Here is a 16,293-nt window from a genome sequence, read left to right on the forward strand (position 1 = left end):
ACCAGTGTGTAGAAAAACGTTTCTTTTGTACATTGTAGTCCTATCTGTAGAAAGAGTAAAATTACGAAAGTGAAATTTCTGTAAAAAGAATTTCTGAATTTCTCTTTGAATATTATGTAAATATTACGGAAAATCTACAAGGGATCCCCAAAGTCATGTAAAATTTTTCATTCATGTTTCGTGAGGGTGGTCGAGGCCCGGGGCTGGGGTTATGCAAGAAGGTACACGGAGGAAGGCAATAAGCAAAACTCTATCTACCAAGCAGGAAAGGCAGAGATTGAGCGTAAACATATCTACTTTACATCTCTCTCTCTCTCTCTCTCTCTCTCTCTCTCTCTCTCTCTCTCTGCAAAAATAAAGGGGTGTTCAACCCCCGAATTCCCCCCTCTGAGTCTCTAGATGCGGAAAATGTATTGACTAAAATTAACAAGCATTTTGAAACAACAAATCCTTTTAATCGACTAAGAAAATCATCCAAGTCCATTTCCTCTTTTTGTGGCCATCTTTATCCAATGACTAGCGTTTCTTCCAATCTAGAGATAAATAAAGAAGGGTAATCTCATGCAGTGCATTTGAAGGACATCAACTTTTAACCAAGAAAGAAAATTAGTGTTTTACTCTGTGGTGTTTTTAATATCAAAATGAACTTTTTAATTTTAAATTATTATTACATTTGGGATGTATATCTTTAACAGTGCTTCTAGCTCCATATATTTATGTTCATAACAGGACATTTTTGAAGCAAGAAAATTATTACTTTTTTTACACACCCAAAATTTCTTTTGATAAAATTGATATCAATTGATTAATGTTCATAAAACATTTCTTTGATATTGATATCGTTTGATGGTAAAATTATTTCAGTGATACTATATTTCCATTCAAAGATGGATTTTTTTCCTAAGAAACTTACTCTTTTTCACAGATGAAATTCATTCTCTCGTCACAATGTGAATCGTTCCAGGAGAAGTCGACCTCGGACCACATGTGGGCACAGTCTTCATTACTCTCGTAATCGTCCGGGAAGTTCCGCGCCCAGTCCGTGTACGAGAAGGGCGTCTGGGACTTCATCCAGATCCACTCCCCCTCCACCACGGCGTCCGTGCCCCCGATCCAGAACCCGGACTGCTCTGTAAGATACCTCTCAGTCAGGGTGTTTTGTAAAGTGTGCTTAAATATGATGCTTTAGGATAATACGGCATGGAGATGAACAGTTTTGCAAGACAAAGAAAGAGACAGCCTTTGGTCATACAGGTACCTTCTTTGTCGTATTTGACACATTCTTTCAAGTTTGATTAGCAAAACAGTTCTGCAATTATTCTGCAATCATATGTGCAAGTTTCATTTTAATTAAATAGGAACTAGAGGTACTATGAGCACTACACTCACAAAACACTTCCTCTTGTTCTCATATAGGTAATGTATAAAGGCAACCTCATTTTTGTCGTTGTGGGGAAATCTCAAATATATACATGTGTCTAACAGAAATATAAAATAAGAGATGTAGAGTGTCAGTATATAAATATTCTTTAAAGATACATGTAAATGAATTATAGTTTTACTGTGCTGGTGTGCTGTCCGTGCATGGCTCCGAATATAATTGTTCTCCTCCTCTGTCTCAATTTCAACCAGTTTGGCTCCCAACATGCTACAGAAGTACTGAAGAGAGGATCGGTATTAATGATATTTCAGGACAAAAATCTGAATAGTCAAATTTCAAAATAGAAATGTGGGAAAAGTGAACATTTTGAATCCTCTTACCTCTGATTCCGTCCAGTCGTTATCGACGTGTGTAACAAAAAGGTAACATGACGAACTATTTCTCAGCCAGCCGTGTGGACAGTTCCCGAATCCAAAGTCTGGCTGTGCCAGTGCACCTGAATCAATGGGAGATTCCGATTTGTAGACGGTATACATGTATAATACGGCTAACTTATCTGAGATGTAGCGAGCTTACGAATATCTTATATAAATATTGCATCTATTTACTAGTATTTATAAAGGGCGTTAATTTCTCTTGCATATACAAATTTACATTAAACTCATACACTTATATATTCTTATGATATAGTAAAGGACATAGAGTAAAAATTTACTGCAATAAAACATACACTCTTTTTTCTCCTTCATTGTATAAATATAAAACTATATTACTTATGCGATTATTTACCAGCTATGAAGGTAGTGAAGAATATCCAAAACATGATCAGGAATTGACCATTTCTCACTCTGTCTACACATGTAATTATGTAGGTTAACACAAGATAAGCATTATTAAAATATGTGGGTCAATGAATACCAACGAAAGCTAACAGAGTCCTACTTAATGACTTATCTTCATTGATGTAGTAGATTAATTTAGGTCTTATCCATATCAGTCTAATTATATATATGTTCATCAGTATATGTATATTTATATTTCAAAAGAAGCGCTCAAAGGGGAGTAACACTATTTTTGTTTTATATTTTACAGGGTCTTTTTTAATATATCAGAGAAATCAGGAATTAAGGATACCCTTTTTCAATTGTCCTAAATTCAAACTGTTTTTAATATGACTAATTCAAATCTTGTATCAATGGAATGATAGTTCCAAAGGTTTGCAAAGCCAAGGACTGGCAATGTGGATACGATGCCCTTGTCTATAACATGCTCCTAATGGCGTGCGCCTCAACTAGCCTCCGACAATCAAGACCAATTCCTAGCCTGCTCGTATGGCTTTCAACAAGTACAGCGGAACCGCTACCACTGGAGAAGGTATGAGGGCGAGTTACATGGCGCCTGAAAACCTGTGCTTTAGATAGATGGGGTTCATCAGTCTGGGAGGATTGCTCATCTAAGGATTGCTCATCTAAGAAGAAGAAAACTCTGATTCCAAAACTCCGCTGCCTTGCGGCCATACCAACTTATGGAAAGGGCTAGGTGAAGGAAATACTGATATAAAACTGAATAGAAAGACCAAAACTCCAAAATCAAACCATCTTTCCCCGGGATTACTAGAGGTTTGCACAGGGCCAACAACCATGCTTATAAAATGCTTGTTACTCATCAGTCAATCAGTTTTTTTCGCTCAAACCATATATTAGGAACATGAGGATAAACGACAGCATCAACAACAAGCCAAAACCAACATAACCTGGGCCAGATTGGGCCTACTTCAAGGGGAACTGTGATGCTTTACAATGAAAGCCGAACGGAACCTGCAGAGCTGACTTCCTTTCCGTCACCCAGGAAAACAACCAGATTCGCTACTTGGAACACAAGAACAATGTATAAGCAGAAAGAACAGCATAGGTAGCAAAGGAGATGAAGCACTACAACATTTGTCTCCTAAGACTGAGTGAGACGAGGGGGCTACAGACAGGACAGCTGAGGCTGACCACCGGGGAAAGACTGATGTAATCAGGACACATCGAGGGGGTAGCCCTCCAAACCTAAGTTGTAGGCCCGATGCTATCCCTGGAGGCAGAACGTGCTCTTATCGGATGGAAACCTTTCAACTCCCGGATAATTACAAGCAAGTTCAATACCAAGTAAAACACGATCCAATTCAACATCATCCATTATTTTACTTCCACCAATGACGCTGATGATAAAAAGACGCCTTTCATTTGCAACTACAGACAGTCTTAGATAAAACGGGGAAGAAAGAAATGAAAATACTCGACCTCAGTGCCAAGAACTGAACTGATAACACTGGCAATGAAGTCATGGGCGCACAAAGACTGGGCTACATGAATGAGAATGGCGAGAGATTTGCAGACCCATGCTCCCTAAACCAGCTTGTAATAGGAGGAAGAATCTTCCCTAATAAACGGATTCACAAGGCTACAAAGAGATCCCTTGACCATATTACAGAAAACCAGATTAATCATATTTGCATCAACATAAAATTTCGATGAGCATGGAAAGATGTCAAGGTGATGAGAGAAACAGACATTTCATCACACTACCATCTGGTGATGACGGCATTTAGGCAACGCATCAAGAAGTTCAACAACATGATAAACAAGAGGACACGGTACAACTGGAGTGTCCTCAAAACAAAGGATGTGAAGACAGCATTCCACCTCAGATTACCCAACAGATTCCACTGCTACAAGACCAGCTAGAAAACAATAATACTAACATAAAAACCCACTGGCAGCCCATCAAGGAAATGTGGCAAGGCACGTGTGAGGAAGTCCTAGGTAGAAGAAAGACTCAACACAAGGTGTGGGTCTCTCCATGAGGAAACCGGATAAGCAAAAGTTCAAGAGGACTACGCAGCCATAGATGAAGTTAAGAAAAGCATCATGATAAGTAAACGGGATTACATTGACAAACTGTCCAAAAAAAACTGAAACAACAGCGGGATATTGAAACTTGAGAGAACTTATATGATCACAAAGAAGCTCTCCTACAAGTTTCAGCAGACAGTAAAGCTAGTGAAGGACAAGAATGGGAAACCTCTCACAACAACAGACAAACAATTGAAGAGGTAGGTAGAACACTTTGAAGAGCTATTTAAGGATGAACACCAGAAAAACAAGCCAACAAAGACAGAGATCAGGAGAGCTATTATTAAGAATGGAAAAGCGGCAGGGCATGAGGAGATACCAGCAGAAGCAATCAGACTGATAAAGCATCAGCTGTTGACATCCTATACCACCTCTTCAAGAAGATCTAGGAGGAATGGAACATGCTGGAAGAATTGAAAGAAGCATCCTTTTTAAGCTGCCATGAAGGGAGATATGAGGAACTGCAGTTATACAGGGGGATCATGCTCCAGTCAGTGAATGCAAGATCCTTAACAGAATCCATCTCTAGAGGATAAGAGAGGCAGTCGACCCAAAAACCGTTACCAGCAGGCTGGTTTTAGAGCCAACAGATCATGAGCTGACTGGATAGCCAGTCTGTGTATCATCATTGAACAAATACTTAAGTGGAAATCCCCGCTCTTTGTCAACTTCATCAACTGTGAGAAAGCATTCGACAGTTGTGGAAGGTATTGAAGCACTGTGGAATACCCAAGAAGAAGCTTGTCTCCCTGATTCAAAACACCTACAAAGGCATGAAGACAGGTCGACATGGATGTTTGCTGTCACTCTTTCTCTTTGTTGGTCATTGACTGAATCATGAGGACTACCACATCAGACAGGAACAAAGGTATACAGTAGACACTCCTGACGCAACTTGACGATCTACATTGCCGACGACCTGGCTCTCCTTTTGCACAAACACAGTCAGATTCATTGAAAACAACTCGCCTTGCAAAAACATCAGCAGGAACGGGACTTGAAATAAATTTGAAGAAAACAGAATTGATGAACAGCACTGTCAGAACACCAGTCACATTTGGTGGTAAGCTCATCAGAGAAGTTGAGTCCTTCATCTACCTGAGGAGTGTGATGGACAGACAGGGTGGCATAGTCCATGACATCAAGTCTAAAGTTGGCAAGGCGAAAACTGCATTTAGCATGTTTAAGAACATCCGGGCTTCAAAGAATATCTGCATTACTTCCAAACTGCAGATCCTCAACTCTAATGCAAAGTACTATTGTATGGTACACTGAGTCAAATGCTGATTGACGTTTTTCATACTTATTGTTAGTTCATTATTCATACACTGAATTGACGACGGATTTTTCCGTTATTTCCCGATCATGCACACAAGTAATATTGTATGGTACAGAGATGCTCCTATTTTGTATTGTTTTATGGACTTTGATATTGAAACAACACCTGGAAGAAAATCCAAACATTTTACAAAACCTTTCTCAGGCGCATCTTCAACATCCTATGGCCTGAAGGGATCTCAAATGACAAACTATGAAAGAAAGCAGGACAGGAACCAATGGAAATACAAATCAGACAAAGGAAGTGGGGCTGTATCAGACACACATCCAGCATCAAAAGCCAGGACCTGATATGGAATCCACAAATCAAAAGAAAGAGGGGACGTCCTCCACCAATCACCTGGAGGCGTGACTCGGAGTCAGAACTAAGGCTTAGGGCATGTTTTGGCATGATGCAGTGAAAGCAGGCAAGAATCGAGTTCGTTGGAGGACTGTTGTCAATGGCATATGTTCCTCATGGAACGACAGACCTAAGTAATTGAGTATCAATAGAATGATGGCCATCTTCAGATGTCAAAAGTGGAAAACTCCTTCAGGTGTTACTGTATATAATTGGTTACATGACAAACTTCATGTCCTATCCCAATATAGAACTTTGAATATGGCATCTTATTTTTATAGATTGAATTTTAAATTCATTATTATTTTAATATGTTAACTCACCTTATTTTGCATAATAATAAAGCCCATGTTTTAAGGACCCAAAATTTTACAATTTGATAATGGATCACTGTTCATTGTCTTTACACACTATGCTTTCTTAATGTCCAACAAACAACTAATTTTAAAGGTACAACTAAAATCAATTTTCAATATCAGGGTACATGTGACTAAGATATAATATTCTAGAACTACTAGTATGCGAGTCGTGCATAGTTTCACATTTTTAATAGAGGACCCTTACTCTTTGTAATCCTTTAAACATACTAGTATTTCCTTCCAGATGTCCAGGGGGATATTGCATTTAAATGATGTACATGTATTGTATATCACCCTAAAGATTGATTGATTGTATATTGTTTAACGTCCTTCTCGAGAATTTTTCACTCTCGAAACCACTTGCCGGTGGGGAGCTACGATTTTTTTTCTATACTCGGCACTGAGGGCCATTGAGCAGAGAGGGATCTTTTTCGGTTTATAAGGTCTCATCCGAAGGTTCTGTCTCCACGTCCAACAGTGGGAGGATCAACTCGTTACTTCGCGAAACAAGAGCAGACCCTCTAACAACTGCGTCACGCGGGCAACTCCCCAAAAAGAGGTCTACAGAGGTCTGAACCAAAGGCAAAAAAATGTTGCATTTTTCATTGAATGATACCTTTGTTTTGCCATTTTTCAAGTCCATTAAAAATGGGGATTATTTTTTATATCTAATAGCAGTTACCAATATAATTTCCAAAATATTTTAATCCTGTCAAAAATCACCAAACGTTTTTCTTCTAGCTTATTTCTTCAGTGCATGCACCTGTCATCTGGGCATTTTGACTGTGTTGGTATTATTAAAAGTTAAGTAAACCAATACTGTAAAAATATTAATTCTGTATTGTGTTTAGTGTAAATAACATTTAACCCTACATATGCATGTGGATTAAATTTAAGGTAATTAAGAGAATGCACCAATATCCAGCCTGGCTTCGAGTTTCCTTTTCTCAAAAGAGAAACTGTTATTAATAGGGGGTCTAATCTTTTGTACAGCTTTAAAAATGACATTCAGTACATTGAACGTTTTTCCATTCTTTATTTTTCCCACATTATCTCATTTTCCGACGACGACAAGCGGGGTTTCCTCCAGTCTGTGAAAAAAGAATATGAAATACTTAGTACTTTAGCGTAAAATATATGGAGAAAACGAACGGCATGCAAGCCCAAAAGTCCATTCAAACAATACCATCAGAGGCAGAGCAAACATGGACCTCTAGAACATAAGAGGTGGGATCAGGTGCCATGGAGGAGTGAGCATCCTCTAACTACTGGCCACTCCCGCTGTATGCTCTTTGTCATGATGGGAAAATATCGAAAAACCGTTAATAAAATAAATGTGTAAATAATGGCCTAACAATTAGTATGAAAAACGAATATTTGTTACTAGTATTTTGCTTACGTTCATTAATTTTGAGGATACTTACTGCATACTCATGTATTAATAATTATTAATTATATTCTTATTACCTTTAAATTACCTTTATCTCTATATTCATCGCATTGTGAAACAACTGTGGTGTCTCGAATGAAACAATATATTAGCATACTGAAGGAGATTTTGTGACTAAACAATAATTGTATCATAATTTTCATTACGTGAGTTCACAGATAAAGCTCATTCTGTGGTCACAATCTTCATCATTCCACTCAAAGTGTTCAGCCTTGAAGAGATGGGCACAGTCCTCGTTTTTACGATAATCATCAGGAAATCCCGGGGCCCAGTTAGAGTAAGTAAAATTCTGTCCAGAGGTGATCCACATCCACTCGCCTTCTACAACGGCATCCGTTCCTCCAATCCAAAACCCAAAGGTCTCTGGAAAAATGCAAACGTTTGATTCTTAAAGTAATACATGTGTTTTTAATATTTGAAAGTTCTGTAAAAGGAGAAATGTTTACCTGGATTTTCGTGGATGTCTAATGACTTGCATCTTAACCTGGATTTTTGTGAACATGTCTAATGGCATGCTTACTTTGATTTTCGTGAACGTGCCTGATGGCCTGTAACTGGAGGAAGTTGTCCTCTTCCATCGTCTCTATCTCCACAAGTTTAGAATGTAACATATGGCAGAAGTACTGCATCAACAAAAATACTCAAAATAGGACTATTAGAATAATATACAGAGATAACTAAAATTCATCTTTCTATAAAAAGGAAATCGGCAGAACATTTTTTCAGATAACCTCAGATTTAATAATTAGGAGTGCCATGCCCAACGTTACAAAATTAGCCTCTGAAATTTACTCAACTTTCATACATTGTTGAAATATACATGGGATTGGAATTCATGCCAATGTCAACGAGTGTAAAAAAAAAAAAGTCAGTCTCTTTCGGCAAAGAAGAGGGGCTTAAGTTGACTCATTGTTGTCAACAAAATTTCAAAGTTCCATGGTGTTATGAACTTCTTAACCAGTGAAAATCTCCTCGCCATTTGACAGACGCCGAGAATGTCACGCCTAACTGAGAGTCCAAGGTTAACTGAGAATTGTACTAAATGATGATATATCTTGTTTTTGATATCGCACATCACAGTAATCAAATATATATACCTGTAGTTTCTCTTAATATCATATAGAGAATGACACATCATATTAAGGGGATTTTTAGTACATGTATGTATCCAAAGAAAAACGTGAGTCAGACACTTATTTTCAGCAGCCTAGCCCGGATGGACCTTGTTAATTAGTTAATTAATCAGACCTGAGATTCCGTCCAGTCGTTAGGTACGTGGGTAACAAACAGGTAACATGACATCCCCCACTTCGTCCAGCCATGGGGGCATTGTGTCTGAGAAACAGCTCCTAGAAATAATAAAAATAGGCGCTGGATTAATTAAAATCTACCTAAATGTTGGATATGTTCTGTTTGGTTGATTCCTTCGCAGATTAAAAATTAATTCACAACTCTTTATGAAACACTGATGCCCTCGTATGGCACGTATGGCGAAGGTTCAACTTCTCAAATGAAAGTTAAACTCAAAGGTCGAAGTCAAAAGATTAAATATGTTCTTACCCACGTGTAGGACGTGTCAATGAATATACTTGTGAAATACGAAAGCCCGACCACCAACAAGGAGATGGGTGAACTTAGCGTGCAGAAAGCCCACTAGTCTCAGATATATAAAAATCATATTCAAATTGTAAATTTAGTATTAAGAGTAAAGTTCTCATCATTGATTTTTATGAAATCATGATAAACAAAAAGTTTTGAGGAAAATTTTTAGTTAAAATGTATTTTGTTATAATAAAGAAAATAATGGGTATCCATTGGGTTCGAACCCTGGCAATGAAAATCCTGAGTTAGTAGATTCTCTATTGAGACAAGCATGCTAACGACTACGCTACACAAGTCTTGATGAAAAGTGGCATTTAAATCATGTTTGTGATATGACCATTGACTTAAGGAACTTCAAGTATTTCTTGAAAAGATACGAAAGTTATGTCTGTCATAGAATTATATTTTTAAGGTACAGTGGGTCATTGCTCCATAATTTTGGAAACCAAAATATGTATATTTAAATACGCAAACTTTGAGGATTAACTTTCAAAAAAATGGAGAGAGGACCCACTCATATAGAAAAATAGTGTTATAGTGGGAAAAATGACTCGTTTTGTCCTCTTTCGTGTGTGTATAATATTTCATAGGCAAATAACTTCAATCTTCATGAGATTTGTGCAAGTTGTAGAGATTTTACATAAAGTATACTTTAATCTTAGGTGAAATATAAAGGAAAATTTTGATATAATTGAGATTTAATTTTTCACCTTAATGTTTGTTGCGCTTTGGGCTTATCTCTCGTCATGTTCACCCATCTCCTTTAAACGTTTTTTTTTTTCACCGATAAAGTTAATTAAAAGTGGAAAAAATAACTAGGACAAGGTCAGAGGGTCAAAACTGGTGTTACCCAGGAGAAAGCATTCACATATGAAGTACACAAATGTTCAAAAGTTAAGAGGACGTTGAGGAAGAAGATACTAAGACAGACAAACGCACAGGGAAGCCTCCCTTGAGAAAGTATCAGTGACTCACTCCTCCATGGCACCTGATCCCACCTCTGATGTTTTGGAGGTCCGTGTTGCTCTGCTCCTATTTTGTATTGTTTTATGGACTTTTGATCTTGCAATTGAATACTGTTCGTTATCTCCATATGTCTCATTAAATCAACCCTAGTCGAAGAAAAACGACAAGGTACACTGTCCATTTTCGACGATCAACGCTTCCCTATGTAGTCAGACACCGAATTCAACTAGTTGCATTTTACCAAAAAAATAGAAAAGAAAAAAAAACTCCTAAAATTAATGATTTGACAAAATTTAAAAAAAAACAGTCTACGTTTTTTGAAAATGATTATAATCATATCTGGTAGGCAATCTTTCTGCATTTTGAATCGAACCCTAACAACTGCCAACTGCAAGGACAATGTTCATTATTACCTGGTTTGTTTTAAGTTTGATTTTTTCATAAAACATACCTTCGAGAAAGGACGCCAAAAACAGTAACCACAACATTTAATTTGATGTTCGATATAACAAGCACTGTGTTCCAGATTTTGCGATCACAGTGACGTCTCAAATCAACTTCTGGAAGTCACAGCCTAAAATTCTTTGATTGGCTGATTTGGTTTCCATGGGCGACCCTTCGTAAAATCAGTACATATGTCCGATGGACATAACTAGTTACACAAGGCGCAAACAGTCTCTTGCTTATAAATTTTACTCAAGAAGAAAATACGACACAATTTTTACTGCAGAATTTTCAAATCCTTTAATTTTTTGAACGCGAGTGCGACACATTCTGCTAAAAATGCCGAAGGACAGTTACATGTATAATAGACTAGACCTGACTTAATTGTATAATTGCATTTACTCTGTATAACAGGAACCAATTTCAGAGGTTCATCAAGTTGATTTTTATGAATTTCGACAATATTCAGTTTTCACCAGTTGTCACCGTTTCAAATCCAAAACAGCCAATCCAAAGAGTTAAGCCAACACTTCTAATACTTGTGCAATGCGCTTGCTCATCGTGGATATCAAACATTTCATATATATTGGTCAATATATCTCACGATTTTATTATAGAACTATATCATTAAACAGATAAGAAATCTAGACCGACCTTTGTATACAAATGTCAGAGTATTCCTAAGGGCTGATTATCGGTATTGGGTCATTCTTCAGGTAATCCATTTTTAATGCTGATAGAACCTAAAGATGGCACTATTCATATACGCAGACCACTCAATACTCAGATAGCACCTGTAGCACTTATACATGGACAAACCCTTCATGGCTGATAGCACCAACTATAGCACTATTCTTATACATAAACCCTTCATGGCTGATAGCACCTTTAACACCATTCTTATGCATGGATAGACCCATCATGGCCGATAGCACCATGCACATATAGCACTATTCTTATACATGGACAGACCCTTCATGGCTGATAGCACCTGTAACACTATTCTTATACATGGACAGACCCTTCATGACTGATAGCACCTGTAGCAACATTCTTATACATGGACAGATACTTCACTGCTGGTAGCACCTATAGCCTAATCATATACATGGACAGACCCTTCATGGCTAATAGCACTATTCTTATACATGGACAGACCTCTCATGTCTGATAGCACCTGTAGCACCATTCTTATACATGGACAGATACTTCATGGCTGATAGCACCTGTAACACTATTCTTATACATGGACAGACCCTTCATGACTGATAGTACCTGTAGCAACATTCTTATACATGGACAGATACTTCACTGCTGGTAGCACCTATAGCCTAATCATATACATGGACAGACCCTTCATGGCTAATAGCACTATTCTTATACATGGACAGACCTCTCATGTCTGATAGCACCTGTAGCACCATTCTTATACATGGACAGATACTTCATGGGTGATAGCACCATATATAGCACCATTCTTATACCCTTCAGATAAGAAATGGACATGGACAGATACTTCATGGGTGATAGCACCTGAAGCACCATTCTTATACATGGACAGATACTTCATGGGTGATAGCACCTGAAGCACCATTCTTATACAGGGACAGATACTTCATGGGTGATAGCACCTGAAGCACCATTCTTATACATGGACAGATACTTCATGGGTGATAGCACCTGAAGCACCATTCTTATACATGGACAGATACTTCATGGGTGATAGCATGGACAGACCATTCTTATACATGGACAGATACTTCATGGGTGATAGCACCTGTAGCAACATTCTTATACATGGACAGATACTTCACTGCTGGTAACACCTATAGCCTAATCATATACATGGACAGACCCTTCATGGCTAAAAGCACTATTCTTATACATGGACAGACCTCTCATGTCTGATAGCACCTGTAGCACCATTCTTATACATGGACAGATACTTCATGGGTGATAGCACCTGTAGCAACATTCTTATACATGGACAGATACTTCTTGGGTTATAGCACCTGTAGCACCATTCTTATACATGGACAGATACTTCATGGGTGATAGCACCTGTAGCACCATTCTTATACATGGACAGATACTTCATGTGTGATAGCACCTGAAGCACCATTCTTATACATGGACAGATACTTCATGGGTGATAGCACCTGTAGCAATTCTTATACATGGACAGATACCTCATGGGTGATAGCACCTGTAGCAACATTCTTATACATGGACAGATACTTCATGGGTGATAGCACCTGTAGCAATTCTTATACATGGACAGATACTTCATGGGTGATGGCACCTGTAGCAACATTCTTATACATGGACAGATACTTCATGGCTGATAGCATCTATAGCAACATTCTTATAAATGAACAGACCCTTCACGGCTGATAGCATCTATAGCACTTTTCTTATACATGGACAGACCCTCATGCATAGGGAATCTCGGAACCACAAATACATTTTTTCAATCTGTTTACTATTAAATTAACTTCCAGAATTCATTTAAAGCAATCTTTATTATGAATAAATTATTGCACAAAAGCAGTAAATAACAAAAATATTTTGCATAACAGACAGATGCAGACAAAAATTGCTGTAACAAATAAATCATTGAACAGTCAGTTTAATAATAATCTGCTCACTCACTGTTATATAAATAACTTATTTAACCAAATATGCATACATGTACATCATAGATATACAAGAATTTAAATCATCCTACTGCATGATCATTATCATCAGAAATATGTACGAAGTCACCCTTTATGAAAAGAGAGATTCATAACAATATGTGCCAATAAACAATGATTCACAAGATTCATCATCCATCTCTATAATAATAGCATAGTTGTCAAATATTTGACCAGGTCAAATTAAATAGATTTGGTCTGGTTAACAAGGTATGTCTGTTAAGATTCCCTCTGGTCTCTCTAACACAAGCAAAGGTCAGTCGTTAACAGGGTATGTCTGTAAAGATTCCCTCCATTCTCTATTACACTAGCACAGGTCAGTTGTTAACAAGGTATGTCTGTGAAGATTCCTTCTGGCCTTTGTCTCTGGGGATCTTCATCTCCAACTGTATCACTTACAATCTGAGAAATAAAAGGAGAAAATCTATGTTTTATCTACTAAAAAGATTATAGGATCAACTTTTCCAGTTCTTTATTGCAATTACGTTACCTTATCTCATTATCTGATTGACATGCTATACTGTTAACCAACTTTTATTCGTGTGCGAGAAATTTTCGTGAGGTTTCCGAGAGCCTTTTCATCAGGAATATTTCTCTCCGCAAACTGATCCGTAAAGTCTCTGTGTCTATTAACAACACATCAAAAATGGCTCGATCGGAAAAATTAATCATCATGAACTAGTTTCCTCCTGGTAAATTGCACAATAAAGTCATCTCGAATAAAAGTTGGTTTACTGTGTGTAGATCTAACTAAAGGAATTCTAATTGTACCTGTCTTGCATCAGCACGACTTAAGTCACCTCGACACATCAGTAGATTTATCAGCTGTTCAGGTTTCATGTCCGGGTACTTTGTTACCAGACCCTTTCAAAGAGATAATCAAGTCAGGAAAACTAACCTAATACTGTATTTTCTTGTAGAATGTACATCTGAAGTACTTAATATTAAAACTTAGTAGCAAAACTTAAAACAAAAGCCTTAATGAATGCAAACAAACTTAGAGAATTTTTCAGGATCTTTTTGGTCTGGCTGCAATCAACCATCTATGGCATATTGTAAAAAGTTAAACAGTGTACAGTTGTACATTTTCTGAAGCATTTCTTGTCTGATGCTAAATAATGACTATTAAGATTAAAGTTTTTTCAAAGTTAACCTTCAAGGACTAGGCCATGAAGTTGAAAATCATAATTTATAGAGGAAAGTCTTTTCACTGGCAAAGCTCAGGTGAAAAAATAAGAAAAATTGGTCACTTGAGTGCAGAAAATAATTGATTTTTCAAAAAGAAAGTCAAATATCAAGGTTAAAACACATGCAACATTCACAAATGGCTTTGCTGTTCACTAGAAGAGATTTTTTCCCAATAAATTCCTACGTAAAACTTTGATCACCCCACGGCACCCCATTCTTTCCTCATCAATGACAAAGAAATCATTGATAAATTGTTGGGAAACTTACCGTCAGTTCTAAAGACATCATTGATGAATCCCTCAACCTCAAAACTTCAGCCAGCATTGGTAAAACAGCAAACATATCTTCTGTCTACATTTCAGAATTAAACCTTTGTAAGGCCATGTTATACCATAATGATTATAACAAAAATAAAATCTCTGCTAAATCAAATTAATAAATAGCAGATAACCCTTAGAATTAAATTTCTGTTCATTTTCTACAAAAGCTGAAAAAAATTATCATGATTTGTGTGAACATGAAAGTCTCATTTTACTAATTTTGAATTCTTAAGTTTTCATTTATAAGTTGTGTACAGAGTTTTATATAATTATCACCTGAGTTTACTCAGGTGACCTAAAAAGTTAAACAGTGTGCAGTTGTACATTTTCTAAACTCTTGTCTGCTAAATAATGACATAACTATGTATTAATTAGAGGAAAGTTTTTTCAAAGTTTCAAGATTTTTCAAAAAGAAATACCATGCAACATTCACAAATGGCTTTGCTGTTCACTGAAAGATTTTTTCCAGCACCTGTTTTAACAATTCAAAAAACTTTAATTATTTGTGTTTAACTAAATTAAATTCTAAATTATTTTAAGAAGAAAGTCGTATTTCAAAACAATCTTGTTGTAAAACAGTTGTCCTGCAACTTACTATGGCAGGACAACCGTTACATGATCTAAGTAAACATCTAACAAGTTGAACATGCTTAACTATAAGACACGTTAATTTATATACATGTAAATGGTATGTATGATTTCCCTGGCAAGTAATTCTTCATACAATAGTCTGTAAATCATCACATACAAGTAATATTTTGAAGTATTGATTACATTATTGCAATGCCAGTTTAATGCAGACATACAGAATATTTTGAAGCCATAAAATCAAGAATATTTGATAAAATCGAATGCCCATGACATAATTATTCTTAATAATTGCCTTTGAATTCATATATTATAGTCACAAATAAACTTTCTTTATTTTATATACACATGTTTCAAAGATTGGGTATACAATTAATGTAGCAAGAAAAGATCATAATAATATTTAAGTTCAATACATCTTGTAGAAAAAGAACATGCTAAAAACTTGTCTAATCTTCAACATTCTGAAAAAATAACTCAACTGTAATAAATGTTTGTGGGGTTGTCATGCAAAACTTACAATTGGTAATTGAATATGTTGACTCTAGAATCACAGCAGACATCTTATGAACTATTCTTTTATATACTACTCTATCGAAATTTTATATATTCTTTCCCAAAATGATGGGGGATAAAAATGAAGATGAGATTGAATGTCCAGGTCCAGAGAAATGCAAACACAGGGATGTAATTAAAGCTAAAAATTTATAAAATTTCAATTATC

At 36.6% G+C, this 16,293-nt stretch overlaps 3 protein-coding genes across 5 annotated transcripts in view; all 3 read right to left on the reverse strand.

Annotated features, from left to right (window-relative positions):
* Window positions 1-407: 407 nt before the first annotated feature.
* Window positions 408-2,247, reverse strand: LOC134267171 (perlucin-like protein). Its single transcript, XM_062749390.1, has 5 exons — window positions 2,171-2,247; window positions 1,762-1,877; window positions 1,563-1,659; window positions 914-1,130; window positions 408-533 (listed from the first exon to the last, which is right to left on the reverse strand). Exons 1-5 carry the CDS (start codon window positions 2,202-2,204, stop codon window positions 506-508), a joined length of 492 nt encoding a protein of 163 aa, XP_062605374.1. The 5' UTR covers window positions 2,205-2,247; the 3' UTR covers window positions 408-505.
* A 5,088-nt stretch (window positions 2,248-7,335) lies between these two features.
* Window positions 7,336-11,092, reverse strand: LOC134267174 (perlucin-like protein). The gene is made up of 5 exons (XM_062749392.1): window positions 10,785-11,092; window positions 9,014-9,114; window positions 8,286-8,388; window positions 7,912-8,128; window positions 7,336-7,406 (listed from the first exon to the last, which is right to left on the reverse strand). The coding sequence occupies exons 1-5, from the start codon at window positions 10,819-10,821 to the stop codon at window positions 7,370-7,372; spliced, it is 495 nt and encodes a 164-aa protein (XP_062605376.1). The 5' UTR covers window positions 10,822-11,092; the 3' UTR covers window positions 7,336-7,369.
* Window positions 11,093-13,280: 2,188 nt separating this feature from the next.
* LOC134267182 (exocyst complex component 3-like) overlaps window positions 13,281-16,293 on the reverse strand; it is a 37,982-nt gene continuing 34,969 nt past the window's right edge. Inside the window, exons 22-27 of one of the 3 annotated variants that reach the window (XM_062749402.1) lie at window positions 16,090-16,113; window positions 14,929-15,012; window positions 14,245-14,337; window positions 13,826-13,875; window positions 13,744-13,764; window positions 13,281-13,682 (exon numbers count right to left, since the gene is read on the reverse strand). In XM_062749402.1, coding sequence (XP_062605386.1) covers window positions 13,676-13,682; window positions 13,744-13,764; window positions 13,826-13,875; window positions 14,245-14,337; window positions 14,929-15,012; window positions 16,090-16,113 — 279 coding nt within the window. In that variant the 3' untranslated portion in view covers window positions 13,281-13,675. Of the gene's footprint in view, window positions 13,876-14,244; window positions 14,338-14,928; window positions 15,013-16,089; window positions 16,114-16,293 lie in introns of all 3 variants that reach the window. The other 2 variants (XM_062749401.1, XM_062749403.1) reach the window with 2 other exon arrangements.

The sequence above is a fragment of the Saccostrea cucullata genome, unplaced genomic scaffold (genome assembly GCF_032062105.1).
Source record: "Saccostrea cucullata isolate Sc308-1 unplaced genomic scaffold, CSIRO_AGI_Scuc_v1 ctg1951, whole genome shotgun sequence".
Lineage (NCBI taxonomy): Eukaryota > Metazoa > Mollusca > Bivalvia > Ostreida > Ostreidae > Saccostrea > Saccostrea cuccullata.